The following is a 17592-nucleotide window of genomic DNA, read 5'->3' on the forward strand; positions in this document are numbered from 1 at the left end:
GGAAATGTTAACCAAAAGTTAAGGCACAGAAGACAGATACAATATGAAGGCAGAGATTCCACACTTTTCCACCCTGTTTTAGTCGTCTGTCAGACACTTGGACAGCTGTAAGTGAAGAGTCAGTGTTTTTAGCAAAAGTGGCCAGTAAGTCCTTGAAAAGGCCATAGCTATCATCATGACCCACATGTCAGAGGTGTCACCTACAGCTAAGGTAGTGGGAGACTAATAATACATTGCTCAGTTACGTGACTTCCAAAATTAGTGATTTTTTGGGGGGTGGTGCTCAATGGAGATTAAACCTAGGGACACTTAACCACTGAGCCACATCCCCAGACTTTTAAAATTTTTTTATTTTGAGACAGGGTCTTGCTAAGTCACTCAGGGCCTTGCTAAGTTGTTGAGGCTGGCTTTGAACTTGTGATCCTCCTGCCTCAGCCTCACTAGTTGCTGGCATTATAGGTGTGCGCCACTGTGCCTGGAAAAATTAGTGATTTTTAAAGTCAACTGAAGCTAGAGGGTTTATTTAGGTTTTTTTTTTTTTTTTTTTTTTTTTTTTTTTTTTTTTTTTTTGTGGTGCTGGGGATTGAACCCAGGGCCTTGTGCTTATGAGGCAAGCACTCTACCAACTGAGCTATATCCCCAGCCCCCTAGGTTTTTCCTTAATTACGAGTTCTGACAAAAAGAGTGATGAACTAGGACCCACTTGCGATCTCTCTACTGACTCAATGCTCCTATCTGTGAAATGAACCTAGTCAGTTGTTGACTGGCAGTCAAAAAAGTAGCAGATATCCAGGTGTGGTGGTACCCACCTGTAATCCCATCTACTCAGGAGGCAGAGGCAGGAAGATCCCAGGTTTGAGGCCAACCTGGGTAAACTCATGAGACACTGTCTCAAAATAAAAAATAAAAATGACTGGGGATATAGCTGGGGGAAAAAAGTACGGGGGGGGGGGGACAAAAAAAAAAGAGTGGTAGGTCTAAACTCCACAGATTCTCCCTTGACCCCAGCTCAGATCCTCTTTTCCCAGTGCTATAAAACGTCCTCCCTGGGGGCTGGGGATATAGCTCAGTTGGTAGAGTGCTCGCCTCGCAAGCACTAAGGCCCTGAGTTCAATCCCCAGCACCGCAAAAAAAAAAAAAAAAATCCTCCCTGGCTCTAGCCCTATCCCCAGTAATCAAATACCCCTGCCCATACTTTCCCCATACTTGGCTCAGGAGATGAGAAAGGAGATCAATCACTTTGGAAAGGTTCATTGGCCCCATGGGGCTATGGGATTGGAATGGATCACTCTATCCTTGGGGCTCAGGCCATTTTGGCACAAATGCAGGGTGCTCAGGACACTTCAGCTTACTTTCCCCTGAGGTACAGGATAAACACTGACCTTTAGGTGGATAATGCCGTTTCCAGGGAACCTGGTGAAGCGCTGGTGATGACAAGTGGGAGCAAGGGGAAGAGTCATGGCAGACAGATAGCATCGGCATCTGCTCTTGCCTTTCACACACCCACACGCCTTCCTTCAGGAAAAATGCTCCTTGCCCTCCAGATACGGCGCATTTCTCAGCGGTCAGCTCCACATTTGCAGTGGGGGGGTTCTGGAAGGTGAGAAGTCAAGGGTACTGGGTTCAGCCTGAGGGTGGGAAATTGAATGTTTGGACAGTAGAGGGTGAGGAGGGAGGAGGAAAGTCCCTGTCCAGGCCTGGGAGAGGCATTTGGAATCACTGCAGAAAAGGGAATTTAGGGTAAACAGCAAGGTAGGAAGATTGTAGTTACTCCAAGAAGAGTTTGGAGGGTGAAGGGAAGAGAATTTACAGCTCTACCCCCTGTATGTGTGAAGGCAGTGGAGGCAGATGGCTGGGGAAGATGACTATTCAGGTGACCCAGAGACCTCTGCCATGACATGGTCCACAGTAACAGTCAGTGATACAAAGCACTTTCACATTGGATTCTTCTTCTTCTCCTCCTTCTTTTTTTCTGCATTGGGAATTGAACCCAGGGGCGCTTTACTACTGATCTACATCTCCCAGCAGCACCCCTCCCCACCCTTTTTGGTATGGCAATTGAACCCAGGAATGTTTACCACCAAGCCACATCCCTCGCTCTTTTTATTTTTTATTTTGATACAAGGTCTCACTGAGTTGCTGAGACTGGCTTTGAACTTATGACCTCTTGCCTCGGCCTCCTGAGACACTGGCATTACAGGTGTGTGCCACCACACTTGGTCCCTTTTTGTTTCTTGAGTCAATCTCACTAAGTTGCTCAGCTGACCTTGAACTTGTGATCTGCCTACCTTAGCTTCCCAATTTGCTGGACCATGACCAGCTTCATATTAGATTTGTGAGGCAGAAATCTTCTGAATCCATTTCAGAGGTAAAGAAATTAGTGCCCTAAAAAGGTAAAGACACAATGTGCAAGGTTAGTTGGTGGAGCTTGGAATGAGGGTCTGGCTAAGGGTTCTTTCCATGACTGTCTTCCAATTCCCACGTGTCTGTACCCAGACCACCCTGTTTCCCCTGCTGCTCCTCAGGAGTCTCCTTCCAGAGTGAGTTCCTGCCCGCTCTGCAGTCTGTCTGGCTTCTCCAAGCTCTCTCCCAGTGGACAAACACAGTTTCTTATCCCCAGGTGGGGGCAGCCATGTCCAGCAACATTAAAGGCTGATGGATAAGTCCATGGACTTGGGAGTCAGGCTTCTGGCCTCTTCTCTGACCATACATCTAAGGCAGCCTTTCACCAACACCATTTTCTTTCTCTTAACCCTGTTTTATTTTCCCTCATAACATTATATCACCAGTCTATTAAACATTCATTTGTTACTGCCTATTTCCCCCACTAGACTCATCTTCCTGGAGCAGAGACTGAATCTCTTTTGTTCATGGTATGCTGCCAATGCCTAGAACAGATGCCTCTAAATATTTGCATGAACAATGGATGGCTCCTGAGTTTGCCACTCACTTTGTTATGTGGCCTTGGGCAAGCTAACCCCTCTTGGTTAACATTAACAGGTCCTTTCTATGTGCTAGGCAACTATTTATTCCATGAACTTTGAATTTATTAAGTCATTTAAGCTTCACAACAACCTTATGAGGTAGTTACTATTATTATCCTCCATCATTGATAGAGGAAGTTCCAGGAGCATAAGTGACCTATTTTAGGGGGGGAAATAAGTGATTGACCTAGAACCAAATTAATTGCTGGCTCAATATGGTTCCCGCTTCTGAGGCATGATTGTCTTCTGTCCTTTTCTCCCTGTTCCCCATAACTTCTTGCCTATAAAACAGGGTTAATCACAGCTTTTCCTTCTCTTCTGCCTCCATTGCCTGTTCCTGTCCCCAATAAGGGTGGAGGCCTCAAGGAGGTGATGACCCAGGCAAGACTGTGTGCTGGGCCCAGGATGAGGTCAAGGTTTTGTTAGCTCTCAGGCTGCCTCTGTGGGCATGAGTATGTCTTCACTGTCCTGATTGTTTTTTCCTGATCCCCACCCCTACTTCTCTTTCTGTGAAACAGAGAAGCTTAGGGATAGAGGGAGAATAGATAACTGACATGAAAGGATTTCCATTTCTGGTCATAAGGTAGTCTACTCCAGCAAAACAAAACAAAACAAAACAAAACAAAACTCCAGGGAATTCTGGATAGAATTAAAATAATCTATTTTTTCAAAGCATCAAAGAACCAACAAGGCAGGAAGGAATGAGTAGGTCAAAATCTAAGTGAAAGCAGAATCTGGAGGTGAACGGGGCACCAGGGTCCCTCATGTCCTGAAGACGTTGGCCAAGCCAAACAAAATCTGGGCTTTGGTGGTTTCAGGAGTGAGGAAGAGGGAAGGTGAAGCCTGGGGTTCAACTGAGGAGGCAGCACAACTGAAAGACACCCCCACATAATGCTGGAACCCTAAAGGGCTACATGCTTAAACTAGAAGGCAGAGAAACCTTACAAACTCTCCTAAGGACTGCAAGAAAAGTTGCCTAGGTGCTGAACAGAGCAAAACAACTCCTAAGAAACTCCAGAAGAACTCCAGCCAAACTAGCTTTCATGAGTCTTAGGCCCAGATTCATTCACATCACTTGGGATGGAGGGGCAAGAAAACTCAAGCCCAGACTGCTGGAAGCACCCCCTAAGAGGAACACACCTTCCATGACGGCCTTGTAGACAGCCTACAAGAATTTCTTACAGGGAAGCAAGCGGTGCATAGCCCACAGCAATCGAGCTCCAAAGTGATCTAGAGGTCAGGCAAAGAGGTGTCTCATCGGCCTGTCTCTTCTCATCTGTAAATGGGGGTTTCACCAGATGGTTTCCAAGACTCCTCCCTGCATGGAACCTCTGGTGTACAACCTAAAAGAGGCTAACATGTGTCCCCACTTTGTATACTGGGTGCGTCTTCCGAGTGAAGAGGGATGTGATGGATTAGTTCAGCCAGTTGTCTTGTAGGCACGCTGGAAGGACGCGGGCAGGAGGCTGTCCCCAGTTCCCACTCTGGGGAGTGGTGGTGAATGGGGAATGGTGTTTGAGGCCCAGAGTGGGCCTTTGATGTGTGCGTGGATAGGTGGGCGGGTGGGCCTGTAATAGGGAGTGCTGGGGGAAGCATGCAGGTGAGCCCCTGGGGGCAGCCTTCTCACTGACCTACTTGGGACTCCCATAATTACTGCCCTCATTCCTTGGGAAGCTACAAATAGGGATGCCCTGTCTCTAGGCTCCTGGAACTGAAACGCCAATACCTGTGGTGAGTGGTGGCCGCTTGGGATGTTCCCTGGGCTGGGTGTTAGGGCAGCTCAGGGGGGACCCCCAATAGCCAGCCTGTCTCCTGACTCAGTGTCTGGGCATGGGGTGCAGAGACAGGACCAAAGCAGATGATGGGGTGAGGGAAGTCATATATGGTGGGTTCAAGGATTCTCCTATATAATGAAGGGCTCCTGGGAAGTTTGGGCTTGTGTGTATGTGTGTAGAACTGAGGTATGGCTCTAGGATCGGGGCAGGGGGCTAAAAGTTCTGGTGTTGTCTTTAGTTGGCTCCTTGCTCTCTCTCCTTGCTTCCTTGTTTCATTCCTGGGGATGGGTTAGGACAAGCCAGAGCTGTAGGGAAAGATTCCCTCTAGTCTCCAGGCCCTGAGCTTCTGAAACAGTAACAGAGGTGGTGCCAGGCAGGCTGGCAGGAACCCAGAAGGGCATGCTGTGCACCTCTGAGGATCCTGACTCCCGGGACCATGGCCCTTTCCTCTGCAGGGAACATGGATACCTTGCTCTAACCCTGGGCTGTCACAAGGAATTAGGCCCCAGCAGTCCTTGGAAATCCAGCCCCTACTTCCCTGCCAGCCACAGTCAAGTTGGCCATTTGCTCCAGCGGAAGGGGAATGGCTGGGGAGAGAGTATTGGTCCTGGTTGTCCTGTGTTGCAGGACTCCCGTCCCCTGGGGGAGCAGGAGTGAGTCATTGGGCTCACATGGAAACAACTCGCTTTCTTGGCTGCCCAGGGTTTCCCTAGGCTGTAGTCATTATCCTGGAAGGGCATGGAAGGGGACAGTGAGCAATTCCAGGAAAGCTTCCCCTCCATCAAAACTGAGTCTTCTATCTCAAGACCCCCAGGGGTCCAGAGGATGGCCTCCACATGAGGCAGGTCACAGACTGGTAAATCCCTGAGCTGGCCAACTCTCCAGAGACCATCCAGTTCATATTTCTGACTAGGCCTGTGAGGTGGGATTAAACCCACTTTACAGATAAGGCGTCTGAGATCCAGAGAGAGATCCTGGCTCACTCAGGGTTGCACAGCTGGCAGAGGCAGAGGATCCCAGTTTTTCCGTGGACTGCAGTTTCCTTGAGTTCAGGGCAGGAGTCAGGAGGCGGTGGGGGGTTCCTCTCAGACTGGACCCTCCCTGCCAATGCCCAGCTTCCCCAAGGGCCTGAGGGCAAGGACCTCCCATACAAATTCTTTCAGGAAGGAATTCTGGGGTCCTGAAAGGGAAGAGGACTTTAGGGTCTGAGGGCTGCTTCTCATGGGTGATGCCAAGCAGGGGACTGAGCCATTTCTGGGTATTGTGGGTCAGAAAAGGTGGGAGAGAGTCAGGGAGTCCTGAGGGAGCTCCACTATGGGGGTGGGGAGGGGTGGGGTGGGATAGTCTCTCCAGGAGGAGTTTGCACTGATGCTGGGGAAATGAGACTTTGTATAGGAAAATCACAAGGGGACAATGGAGAAGTGAACTAGCGTGGTCCGGGAGGGCTGCTCAGTGGAGGGAGAGCTCATGGGGCCTGAGGCCTGGGGGAGATTTCGACAGGAAACAGTCCCTGGGAAACACTGAGAGGAGTCCCTGGGAAATTCTGAGGGCAGAGGTGAGCAGAGGGGTTGGCCTGGCCTTTTGCTGCAGATCACATCCTTGTTCTGTGACAGTGAAGATGACCCGGCCACTGGAGCAGGCAGTAGCTGCCATCGTGTGCACCTTCCAGGAATATGCAGGGCGCTGTGGGGACAAGTACAAGCTCTGTCAGTCGGAGCTTAAGGAGTTGCTGCAGAAGGAGATGCCCACTTGGACCCCGGTGAGTGCTGGGCTGCCTCACCCTTCCCTGCCCAGCGGGGAGGCTCTGCTTGGACTTTGCAAAGATGGACCTGTGGACAAGCATGAGTGTAGGGCAGCAAGGGGGCAGAGGATAGACTTGGGGAGGAAGGGAACTGACACAGCATAAGCCTCGGTCTCCTCATCTGTAAAGTGGGGTGGCATTCACTCCTGCTACGTTGCTGGGTTTTGGGAGTATCCAGTGAAAGTTCAGTGGAGAACGCCTAAATCATAGCAGGCACATGGTACATGATCTGAGAAAGGTGGATAGAAACAGGTGTGTTCATTATCAGGACAGGTAGGCTGAGGTTGGTCCCCAGGAGAGTGGGTTGTGGAGGGAGGGAAGGAAGCAAGCAGAAGACTATTCTGCCTTCCTTATCCTGCTTCTCCATTCCTTCCCATCCTTCCCTTGCACAGACTGAGTTTCGAGAGTGTGATTACAATAAATTCATGAGTGTTTTGGACACCAACAAGGACTGCGAGGTGGATTTTGCGGAGTACGTGCGCTCACTCGCCTGCCTCTGTCTCTACTGCCATGAGTACTTCAAGGACTGCCGCCCAGAGCCCCCCTGTGCTGAGTAGCCTCCGCCCCAGAGCTGGTACTGGGCATGTCTCCCGTGTTCTGCCTGTCCTCTCTCCTGTCACCCTTTCAATCTGGAATTGCCCAGGTTCACCCATTTTACCCATAAGGCTCCGAGACTTTCCCAGGGATGCCCAGCTGGCGAGGGGTGGAGCAGCTCTCAGTCCCTGCTGCCTCCCTGCTGTGGTGGGGTGGGGGCGGGGTTCTGCTCTGAGGCCCTGGCCCAGCAGTGTGTGCATAAATGATACCCTGACGGGAAGGGCCTATTTAACTCCTAATAAAGAATTGGTGTCAGCTCGGTTTGGTTTGGTTTGATTCTTCTGAGAGGTCATGCTGGGCTTTGGGACAGAGTTCTACTGAGATCTTTGCTCCTCTCTGAACTTTTCCACTGGAGGAAGGAGGCTGAAGGCCAGAGTCAGAGCTCCCCACAGGCCCTGAGGGCAGTTTCAGATGCTGCAGATGCACTGGTTTCAATGGTCCAGTAGGAGGGTTGGGGTCACTCCCACCCAGGGGATGCTGGGGAGTGTCCCCCTTTTCTTTCTCTTTCCAGCAGGAGGGGTGGGGTTGCTCCAATCCAGGGGATGCTGGAAGTCTCCTGCCTTTCTCTCTCACACATCTTTGAGGGAGCAGTCCCCATCTTGGGCTGTCAAAAAGGGAGTGGTCCCTGAGGACAGAACTGAGTTCTCATGACTGGATGTTCCCAGGAGGGTGGGGCCGTGGGGCTAGGGTGGGGCTGTGGGAGCCCAGAGGGCAGCACTAATAGGATTAGGGTGTCTGAGGTGTTTGCTCCCAGCCAGGGAGGCCTTCTCTGTATGGGAGGGGGAAGGTAATACTTTGAGGCAGACCCCACCCCTGAAACCACAGTCCCCTGAGGGCCTTAATGCCCACTTCTGACCATTATTCAATTCTGGACTTCATACCTATCCTGAGAGGTTAACCCATTTCTTGCCATTCCACCTCTAACTCCCCACCTGACTTGGATTCTTTATTCCTAACACTCATCCCAGTCTTAAATGGCCCCTCCTGACATCCTGTCTGAACCTTGCATCCATCCGAGTGCCCACACCTCACTCCCATCCCCACTGCTCCATCAGTACCTCCCCCAGGAGCTTTCCCATTGATGTCCTGGAGTGGTCCCAGTGGTCCTTCCTGAACTTGCCCCCCAAAACTTACACCATCACCATCATAGTTCAGGGAGGGGAAAAGAGCTGACTAAGCTGTCCCATAGCACCCGCGGGGGCTCCCCTCCCAAGTTCCGGGGCAGTCACATTTCCAAGGCAATTTCCCACCTGTCATCCCCAGTGTGAGAAATTGCATCTCCTTTCCTATCTGTCTGGGGGAACTACTCCCTCCCTGTCCCCCACATCTCAGGCACAGATTGGCCTTCCTTCCAACTCCCTAAAACTCAGGCTGAGTTGTGAACACTGGGTGGTACCCACCCTATCAGGGAAACTACTGGTGTATTCATTGCCCATCTGTGCCTTGGGGGCAGGACGCTTGGTTCCTGTCCTGGTGGAGGGGGCAGTGGCACTTACCACACCAGCCCACAGCAGGAGGGCAGTTTCCGCTCTCCCCCATCCCCTGCATGGGCAGGGCCTAGCTGGGTATAAATAGGTCAGCAGGCTGGGTTCTCCCCAAAGCTCTCTCCTCAGCATTTCCTCTCTCTTGGTCTGGTGAGTTGTGTTGGCCTGATTGTCAGGCAAGGGGTGTCAGAGGCTGAGGCTGGGAAGAAGAAGGGGAGAGTGGTGGGGGCCAGATGTACTAAATGGATCCAGATGTGAGATTCTGATGTGAAGGCTCTGTTGTGTGCGTGCGCGCGAGAGTGTATGTGCGTGTGCGTGTGCTTGTATGCATCCATGAGTGTGTGAGAGAGTAAGAAAACAAAAAAGGGGTATAGGTGACTGGATGTGGGCTCTCAGAGTGCTTCTGAGAAGCCAGGGCTTGCTTGCGTGTGCTGCTGCCACAGTGTGTGTTGGGGTGTGTGACCCATGGATCAGCACGCTGGCTTGTGTTTCCTGGGTTGTGCAAGTTCATGTGTGCATGCACGCTCAGGTGTTGGAAGCAAAATGAAGGCACCTGTGGACTTTTGACCAGTAGTGTCCCATGAGCCTCTGCCTTGTACCCAGCAGCCCAGCCCAAGAGAACTTGGCCTCCCTACCCTCTGCTTTCACCCTCACCTCTGCCACCTCCCCCTGTCCATCCCTATGCTGGGTGCTGGGTGCTGGGTGCAGGGCACTAGGCAGTAGGCAGCTGGTTTTTTCCGCTGTAGGCCCCTGGGCAGGCCTCCAGCAGCCGCGCCCAGTGTTGGGAGGGAGAAGAATGGGCTGGGGCGGAGCACTTGTGGCTGAGCTGTGGGAGTGGATGGGCTGAGAGAGGGGTGGAAAAATGCTGTTAAGGCAAGGCTGGAGGGAGGCCCAGGAGCTTGCTGCCTGGATCTCCAGAACCATTGCCCAAAGCATGTACTTCCCACTGTGCACCCCCTTCCCACTAGGAGCTGAGCCTGCTTCTCCCTTGTGGGTGGAAGTAGTCTCAAGTACTCCTGGAAGGTGGAAGAGGAGCAGGGCACTATGAGTACATTGCTGGGGGTGCAGTGGGTAAGATGCCTCCTGCCCCCAGGTCCTGACTGCTGTCATGGCGTGCCCCCTGGAAAAGGCCTTGGATGTGATGGTGTCCACCTTCCATAAGTACTCTGGCAAAGAGGGCGACAAGTTCAAGCTCAACAAGGCAGAACTAAAGGAGCTGCTGACTCGGGAGCTGCCCAGCTTCTTGGGGGTGAGTGGGTCCTGCTTGGGAGTGTGCCCCCATGTGGGGCATTCCCAGGAGGAGGTGCAGGACCCTGCATTAGCTACAGCTGGTGTCTATCACTAGGTTGGCTAAATGGGGGCCAGAGAGTTTGTTTTGGCTGCTTAACCTAGGAACACAGTAAACATCCACCTACCTCTCACTGGTCCCCAGCAGGAAGAGGGCTGAGAATGAATCAGTAGGTCACAGGTTGGACTCTACAGACATTTTGCTCACTTTACTGAAGGGAAAACTAAGTCTCAAAGAGTTAAGCGACTTCTCAAGGAAGTTTTTTCCAAAATTGCAATCCAGACCTGTGTGCACGCCTATAATCCCAGTGATTTGGGAGGCTGAGGCAAGAAGGTCTCAAATTCAAGGCCAGTCTGGGCAACTTAGTGAGACCCACTCTCAGAAAATTAAAAAGGAGTAGGGATGTACCCCGGTTGTAGAGCACACCCCTGGGTTCAATCCCCAGTACAAAAAATCAAAAACAAAAACAAAAAACAAAGAACAACAACAACAAAAAAAAAACTGGGATCTAGACCAGGACTATCTGACTCTTGCCACCCCAACAATGGGTGATGTTCAAGTTTCTATTTGTGAAGACATAATTATGGAGACACACACACACCTATGGACTTCTCCCACTTTTGTGACCATCTAATTGACTCATTAGAACAATCTTGGGTGAAAGTGGTTCCCTCATTTCCCAGTTGCTCCAGATACTCCCAACTCTTCATCCAAGGAGCACCGTTCTCCACCCCTGGAGGAGGTAGAAGCCTGGTCTAGTCTTGGCTCTATCCCCTGGGCTTCTGTTTTCTACCTGTAGCCTTTCCTCCCTCTAGAAAAGAACGGATGAAGCTGCATTCCAGAAGCTGATGAGCAACTTGGACAGCAACAGGGACAACGAAGTGGACTTCCAGGAGTACTGCGTCTTCCTGTCCTGCATTGCCATGATGTGCAATGAATTCTTTGAAGGTTTCCCTGATAAGCAACCCCGGAAGAAGTAAAGGTTCCTCAGATGCAGCTGGGGGGCGGGGGGATCTGCCAAAGAGGTCTTCCAGGTTGGCAGATGAATTCATGCCATGGTGCATAATGCTGAGCAAGTTCAATAAAAAACTATTTGGAAGCTATAAGGCTGATGATCTGAGAGATTCTGGAGGTATGGGTTGGGGGCTGAGGGATGTCATGTGGTGGTGGAGGGGAGTACTGGGAACTGAACTGCAGTTTAGTGAAGATTGGGGAGGAATGTAGGGTGACAGAGGGGTGCGTGTGTGCATGTGTGTGCATGCATGTGCAACCGAGTGGATGCTGGGTTGGGCGGAGGCAGGGAAAGGGACCACCAGAGGTTGGAAAACCCCAGCCATGGGATCTTAGCCTGCCCACTACCCCTCCCACTCAAACTGAGGCTGGGATGGAATTGAAGGTCACATCTGCTCCTGGTTGGGGTCTGGAGAGAAGACAATAGGACTGAGTCACAGGGAGGGACTTGTGAGGTGAGAGGGATGGAGGGGGGTGCTGGCACTAAGTCCTGACATTAATAGTCCAGGCCCTGTCCTATTACCCCTTCTAGTCCATAGGTTTCAAACTACTGGAAAGGATTAATTCTTTCCTGTCAATGGTTGGATCAGGGAGGGCAATGTGAAAAGAGACTGTAATGGTGTGAGAATATGGTAATTCTCTAACCCTCTGTATCTGCCCCCAAAGTGTCTGAGAAGGGATGAGATCTGTTATCATGCTTTTTCATAGACGGACAAGGGACCTCAGAAGGGATGAGTGGGGGACGGTGACTGGGTAGGAGTGAGGGAGATGATGGGGAGATGACCATAGTTTTAGAGACAAAATTCCAGACAGATGATCAGAAGAATAAAATTGAGATCTCCCTCTCCATCAAAAGAGCATGATGTTGCTTTTGCTTTCCCTTAGGGTAGGTTAAAGGCCAGAGACTCCAGGATACAGTCAGTGGGATTAAATTTAGACTTCAAAGTTATTTCTGGATGATATGGGGACTTTTAAGGAAGGGGTGCATGAGGTCCAGCCCAGAGGCTGGAGGGTTTGATTCCTTTGACCTCTCAAGCTTCCCTTCTAATCACACTGGGCTTTTCTCTCCAGTTTCAGAGGAGTGTGGTAGGTGACTCAGATGTTCCCTTGGAGTTTGACTACAGAGACTGGTCCAGGAAAAATCGCCTCCTCCCCTTCTCACTCCTAGTCAATCTGCCATCTTTCATGGGAGTGCCCTCCCCTGAGCCTCCTCCTGCATCATTTTCTACTTCGGAAACTCCTGTTGCTTAGCAACCAGTCCCTGCTGCCTCACTAGCCTTGCAGCTGGGAGTGGGGTGGTGTAGGGGGCAGCAGGAAGATCCAGGCAGGCTAGGGTGGAACTGCAGCAGTGGTGGGTACTAAGCCCCTAACCCATTCTGTTATATTCAGTTGACTTGGTGATAGTACATCATCTGAATGTCCCTGGAATATAGGCAACTCCCCCTGACACTCACCCCATCCATGACTGCACCCTGAACCTGGACCCTTCCCCTATCCACAACCCCTATCTCATCAAAAGGTGCTGACTGTTTCCTGGGTCCCCTCCCCAATCCCTGATTCTTAGTCCTCCATGCCAAGAGTTTCCAACAATTCTTTCCCATGAATAATTTCCTAGTGAAGTTTAAAAGAAATCATTAATTTAAAAGTCCTTTAAAAATCTTTGGCTTATAGGGAGCAATGGCACATGCCTGTAATCCCAGTGGTTTGGGAGGCTGAGGCAGAAGAATCTCAAGTTCAAAGCCAGTCTCGCAAAAGCTAAGGTGCTAAGTGACTCAGAGACCCTGTCTCTAAATAAAATACAAAATAGAGCTGGGGATGTGGCTCAGTAGTTGAGTGCCTCTGAGTTCAATCCTGGTACCCCATCCCCCTCATAAAAAAGACTGGGGATGTAGTTCAGTGGTAAAACACCTAGGTTCAATTTACAGTTTAAAAAAACAAAAAACAACAACAACAACAAAAAACAAATAAAACCTTTGACTCCATGCTAGTTAATGATCCTGATTATACTTGCCAGGAAATACCTCCTCCACTGATAGTCGGGAATCTCCAGGTGTCTCCTCTGCTCTTGGAATGGGTGGTAGGATGGGTTCCAATGTGGAGAGTTGCCCTAGGACTTGGGGAGATACTTTGTATTTGGCTCATACCTCCTAGGTTTTTGTTTCCAGAACAGCCTGACTCTCCCTCTTCTGCCTATTGCTCCATCAGATGGTGAGTTCTGGATTTGGTTAGAAAAATGAAATTTCTGGAACTGTATATATGTGCGCCATGGTGAACTCCATGTGTCCCCTACCTGCCCCCAAATCTGTAAACAAGGAAGGCAAAATTTGCAGAAGGGGCTTCTCCCCAGCCCTGTCCCAGGAGGCTCTGTTGGGCGTCCTCATGTCCCTGACCCCTTCTCATTGGCCCTGTTCTCCCTGATCCCCTGGGCCCTGGGAGCAAGGGAATAAAGGCAGAGAGCAGGGGAAGGGAGGCTACTGCCGCTGCTTGGACTCTTTGGGTTTGTGTCCTCCTTGGTGAGTCCTTCCTTCTGATCTCCCTGTTCATCTCTGCCTGCCTAAGCTGGATGATGGGGTTATAGGGTGACAAGCCACGGAGCCCTCCATAAGGAAAGCCTGGCCATGCAAGTGGGTGTTTGCTTAGGGAGGAGAGGAGAGTATTTGGAATTGCGACTATAATCATGTCCTGGCTGAGTCTCCTGGAGGTGGGAGAAGCTGAGGATTTTGGGTGGTGGGAGATGAAAGATGGGTCCAACTCAAGAATTGCAGGGTGGGCTTTGGGTTGGAGGTAAGAGCCAGCAAATTCATCCTCCTGGCTAAGGATTCTCCCCAAGATCTGCCTGCATTGCTCAAGTTCCGTGGGTAGGGCCTCCTCCCTCCCTAAGGGGAAGTGGTTTTCAAGTCTGAGTTGCAGAAGCTCCAGCTACCTCTTGGTGGGACGACTGTGCTGACAGAATCAAGGCTCTCATTCAAACCCGACCTCTGGATTCAGAACTCAGAAAGATACTGGAGATGTCAATAGTCCTCTGCCCTCCATGCCTCCTAGTCTATGGGTGCAGTTCTCTGGGCAGGAGACTGGAGGTCAGATGGGCAAGTCCAAGCACCTCTTTCCTGCTTCCTGTTAACAACTTCCAGCCCCCAGCTCCCTCTGATCCCTGGACTCTCTTTGCCCTGTCCCCCTACCTTTGTAATGAGACATTCCTTGATATCAGATGATTCAGGCACTGGAGGAAGGAAGTAAAACCAGTGCTAGAGCTGCAAAGGGCAGAGAAAAAATCCTGATCCTTTCTCTGTTCTGCTGTGACTAGTTCTTTTGGGGAGGTCATCCTGTCTTCTTTCTGTCCCTAGACCCCTTTGTCAACATCTCCCTAGTGGAGGAGTCTCCAGTTTCCTCATTGCACTGGTTGCTTCAGTGTTTGCCTTGGTCTCATTATAATATATATGTGTCCTTTTGGTGATGGAATTTGGTCTCATCATGCGTTCCAGTCCCCAGTCCTTTGAGGAAGGGGCTTTGGGTGGGCCAGTGATGATGATGGTGGGGCACAGAATGTCTGACTTCCTGAGGACTGTGACTTCTCTCCCTACTCCAGAGCTGCACACTGTGATGGAGACTCCACTTGAGAAGGCCCTGACCACTATGGTCACCACATTCCACAAATATTCGGGGAGAGAGGGTAGCAAGCTGACCCTGAGTAAGAAGGAACTAAAGGAGTTGATCAAGAAGGAGTTGAGTCTTGGGGAGGTAGGTGACCATCCCTTCATCCCCCCTAAAGTCTGAGTGGGTCCTTTGGGAGTTACAAATCTGCCCTTGGGGTACTCAGGTCTAAACCAGGGGCAGGGATGGCTGAAAGGTCAAAGACAGAAGGAAGAGGGTAGACTTCTCAAGCTAACAGAGTTGTAGATCTCTGCTGGGGGATGAGTCAGGGCTCGCTGAGCAGAAGGGCTGTTTTTGGGGTGCACCGAAATATAAAATCATAGGCTGATCCTGTCTTGATGGTGGGGCCAGGTTGTCACAGGAGTGGTGGAGCCTGTGCTAGGAATCCTGTAGGGGTGAAAGGACCCAGATATCTAGGTCAAAGTAGGGAACCTGCCTGATTCTTTTTGATGTGCCTGGTACAGTCATGGCTCTCAAATGGTGCTGGCATGCAAATTAAAGGTTAATTTGTGAACACAGTGTAGGAAGGATGTAGAACTGATTATTATCAGATGGAGATAGTAGAAGGGAGGTGACTGACAGAGGGGAAAGCCCATGAGATAGACATTATATTATTTTTACAGCTAAAAAAAAACAACCACAACAAAACACAAGGCTGAGGCTGGTTATGGTGGCTCACGCCTGTAATCCCAGAGACTTAGGAGGTTGAGGTAGGAAGATCACAAGTTCAAGATCAGCTTGGATAACTTAGTGAGACTGTCTCAAAATAAAAAATAAAAAGGGCTGGGATGTACTTTAGTGGTAGAGCACCCCTGATGTTTAATCCCTAGTACCTCGCAGGGGAGGAATAAAAACATCAAGGCTTAGATACATTACAGAACTTGTCCAGTGAGAGGCTGAGCTGCAATTCCAGGTCAGTCCTGTGCATTACCCTCCCTTTTTCCTTTACAATTTGATCTGGAGGCAGGGGAATCTTCTGTCACATCCTGAACTCTGGTGGGTGCCCAGAGAGAAGTTCCCTAGAGTGTGCCCCATGGGCAGAAGATGAAGCAGGGACAGGTGTCCCCAATCTGCTCTCTGACCTTCCTGCCTGGTTCACACCGTCCTAGAGTTAATGAGGGCAGAGGGAGAGGCTACCAGCTCATCAGGGGCTAATTACTGGGGGACAGAGTCCCAGGGGAGGGCCTAACAGGAGCCCAGAGAAGAACTAGGATCCTGTTACGAAGAAGCAGTTTCCATCTTCACATGTCCTGACATCCTGTATCCTAGGAGGATCTGGAGATGAGAGCAATGACAGGGGAAGACCGGATCTGCCTGTCTGTAGTTTCTTCCTGTTCCACCCGAAGGGCTCTGTCTCCATCCTCCTGGTGGAACCAAGTTGAAGGGGCAGGGACCCAGTGCTAGGCTGAGCTTCATTCCAGCTCTCCTACATGGAGGGCACAGAATGACTTCTTAGCTTCAAGGTACTGTTTTCATAGAGATAGAGTACTTGCCAGGTGCACCTGTAATCCCAGCAACTTGGGTAACTTAGTGAGATCCTGTCTGAAAATAAAAAGGGATGGGGATGTAGCACAGTGGTATAGCACACCTAGGTTCAATCCCTAGTATGGTAAAAACAAACAAACAAACAAAAAACCCCCAAAACAAACAGGGCAGAATAAGTCTGAGACTGGATGATGCTCGGTGCCACATAACCCTTAAGCTGTTTTTTATTAGGTGTTGGCATGTGGATGATGATCACAATTTTTGCATTACCAGGAATTGGACTCAGGGGTACTATATCACTGAGCTACATTTCCAGCCCCTTTTTATTTTAAGACATGGTCTTTTAAGTTGTCCAGCCTAGCCTCAAACTTGCCTCTTGCCTCAGACTCCAGAGTAGCTGGGATTACAGGGCTATGCCACCATGCCTTGCTATTCCTTTGTTCTTATTTTTTGCAGTGCTGGGGGTCAAACCCAGGCCCTCAAACATGTTAGGCAAGTGCTCCGCCACTAAGCTACATTCCCAGCCTTAGGTTATCACTTCTCTAACAGGGGAAGGTGTGGAGGAGGGAGAGACTAGGCTAGCTTTATTTTTAGCATTTATTTGGAGTCAGGAGTAAGGTCACTGATCCCTACCTGAGGCCAGGCCCTGAGCCAGGTGTGGGTTGGGGGCAGACTTTGGGAATCAGGATGTACATGGGGTGCTAACTTAGCTGGGGATCACACTGTTGGTGCCTTGCATAGTAGAGCAGGGCAGGGAGGGGTTTCTGAGCTGTCTCTCCACCTGGACCCTTGCAGAAGATGAAAGAGAGCAGCATTGATGACCTGATGAAGAGCCTGGACAAAAACAGTGACCAGGAGATTGACTTCAAGGAGTACTCGGTGTTCCTGACCACATTGTGCATGGCCTACAATGACTTCTTCCTGGAGGACAACAAATGACTAGGGGTCCCCTCTGCCCTCACTGTTTGCCATGGCTGCTGATCTCTCCAGCTCCTTCGATAACCCTCTGTGACCCCTGACCCTCCTCTTCCTTCCAGATGAACTCTTCCAGCAGAGGCAATAAAGATTTTCCATTCCAAGTGTTTGGAGGCTAGTTTTGAAGGTGTCTTGTCCACTGTGGTGGAAGTAAGTAAGGGCAAGTAGATGTTCTCCTTTACTGAGTTGAGACAGTCTCTGGGTGTTAGGGTCCTGGGCTCCCAGCCCACTTGCTGTCCTTCAGTGTGAATGTCATTGAGCTTGTCCTGTCTTAGTTTTGCCCTCCTGAAAAATGGGGAGGATTTGCATGCTTCTCTGCAGACTGCAAAGAAGCAGAGAAAGCAACAGGGAAAGTACTTTGAGAGTGAAGAGGCCCGAGTGACTGGGTGTGGCTCAGAGGGCAGTGATGGCAATGGGTTCTGACTTGTGGCTAGCTCATGGGAGGCCACCTGACAGCATTGGTAAGCAGGGGCAGTCTGGCTCCACTCCTGTCCCCTTTCCCTCTCCTGCATCCCCTCTCAGCAGCATCCCTCCCCTGCCCCAA

General features: G+C 50.5%; 3 protein-coding genes and 1 non-coding gene across 4 annotated transcripts; 3 read left to right on the forward strand and 1 right to left on the reverse strand.

The window, feature by feature from the left end:
* Window positions 1-568: 568 nt before the first annotated feature.
* Trnam-cau (transfer RNA methionine (anticodon CAU)) lies at window positions 569-642 on the reverse strand. Its single transcript has one exon. It is a non-coding gene; the product is annotated as a tRNA-Met (tRNA).
* Window positions 643-6377: 5735 nt separating this feature from the next.
* On the forward strand, window positions 6378-7267 carry S100a3 (S100 calcium binding protein A3). The gene is made up of 2 exons (XM_047539393.1): window positions 6378-6518; window positions 6953-7267. Exons 1-2 carry the CDS (start codon window positions 6378-6380, stop codon window positions 7115-7117), a joined length of 306 nt encoding a protein of 101 aa, XP_047395349.1. The 3' UTR covers window positions 7118-7267.
* Window positions 7268-8662: 1395 nt separating this feature from the next.
* Window positions 8663-11029, forward strand: S100a4 (S100 calcium binding protein A4). The gene is made up of 3 exons (XM_047519203.1): window positions 8663-8788; window positions 9732-9887; window positions 10742-11029. Exons 2-3 carry the CDS (start codon window positions 9747-9749, stop codon window positions 10904-10906), a joined length of 306 nt encoding a protein of 101 aa, XP_047375159.1. The 5' UTR covers window positions 8663-8788; window positions 9732-9746; the 3' UTR covers window positions 10907-11029.
* A 2965-nt stretch (window positions 11030-13994) lies between these two features.
* Window positions 13995-17082, forward strand: S100a5 (S100 calcium binding protein A5). Its single transcript, XM_047540247.1, has 3 exons — window positions 13995-14014; window positions 14524-14675; window positions 16869-17082. The coding sequence occupies exons 2-3, from the start codon at window positions 14538-14540 to the stop codon at window positions 17010-17012; spliced, it is 282 nt and encodes a 93-aa protein (XP_047396203.1). The 5' UTR covers window positions 13995-14014; window positions 14524-14537; the 3' UTR covers window positions 17013-17082.
* Window positions 17083-17592: the final 510 nt, after the last annotated feature.

The sequence above is a fragment of the Sciurus carolinensis genome, chromosome 1 (genome assembly GCF_902686445.1).
Source record: "Sciurus carolinensis chromosome 1, mSciCar1.2, whole genome shotgun sequence".
Taxonomy (NCBI): Eukaryota; Metazoa; Chordata; class Mammalia; order Rodentia; family Sciuridae; genus Sciurus; species Sciurus carolinensis.

What these genes read in the sequence shown, in the direction of transcription:
- S100a3 (XM_047539393.1), top strand. Translation starts at nt 6,378, where the DNA reads ATGACCCGGCCACTGGAGCAGGCAGTAGCTGCCATCGTGTGCACCTTC. An exon ending in AGATGCCCACTTGGACCCCG is followed by an intron (nt 6,519 to 6,952) that starts GTGAGTGCTGGG and finishes TCCCTTGCACAG; the next exon opens with ACTGAGTTTCGAGAGTGTGA.
- S100a4 (XM_047519203.1), top strand. Translation starts at nt 9,747, where the DNA reads ATGGCGTGCCCCCTGGAAAAGGCCTTGGATGTGATGGTGTCCACCTTC. An exon ending in AGCTGCCCAGCTTCTTGGGG is followed by an intron (nt 9,888 to 10,741) that starts GTGAGTGGGTCC and finishes TCCTCCCTCTAG; the next exon opens with AAAAGAACGGATGAAGCTGC.
- S100a5 (XM_047540247.1), top strand. Translation starts at nt 14,538, where the DNA reads ATGGAGACTCCACTTGAGAAGGCCCTGACCACTATGGTCACCACATTC. An exon ending in AGGAGTTGAGTCTTGGGGAG is followed by an intron (nt 14,676 to 16,868) that starts GTAGGTGACCAT and finishes GGACCCTTGCAG; the next exon opens with AAGATGAAAGAGAGCAGCAT.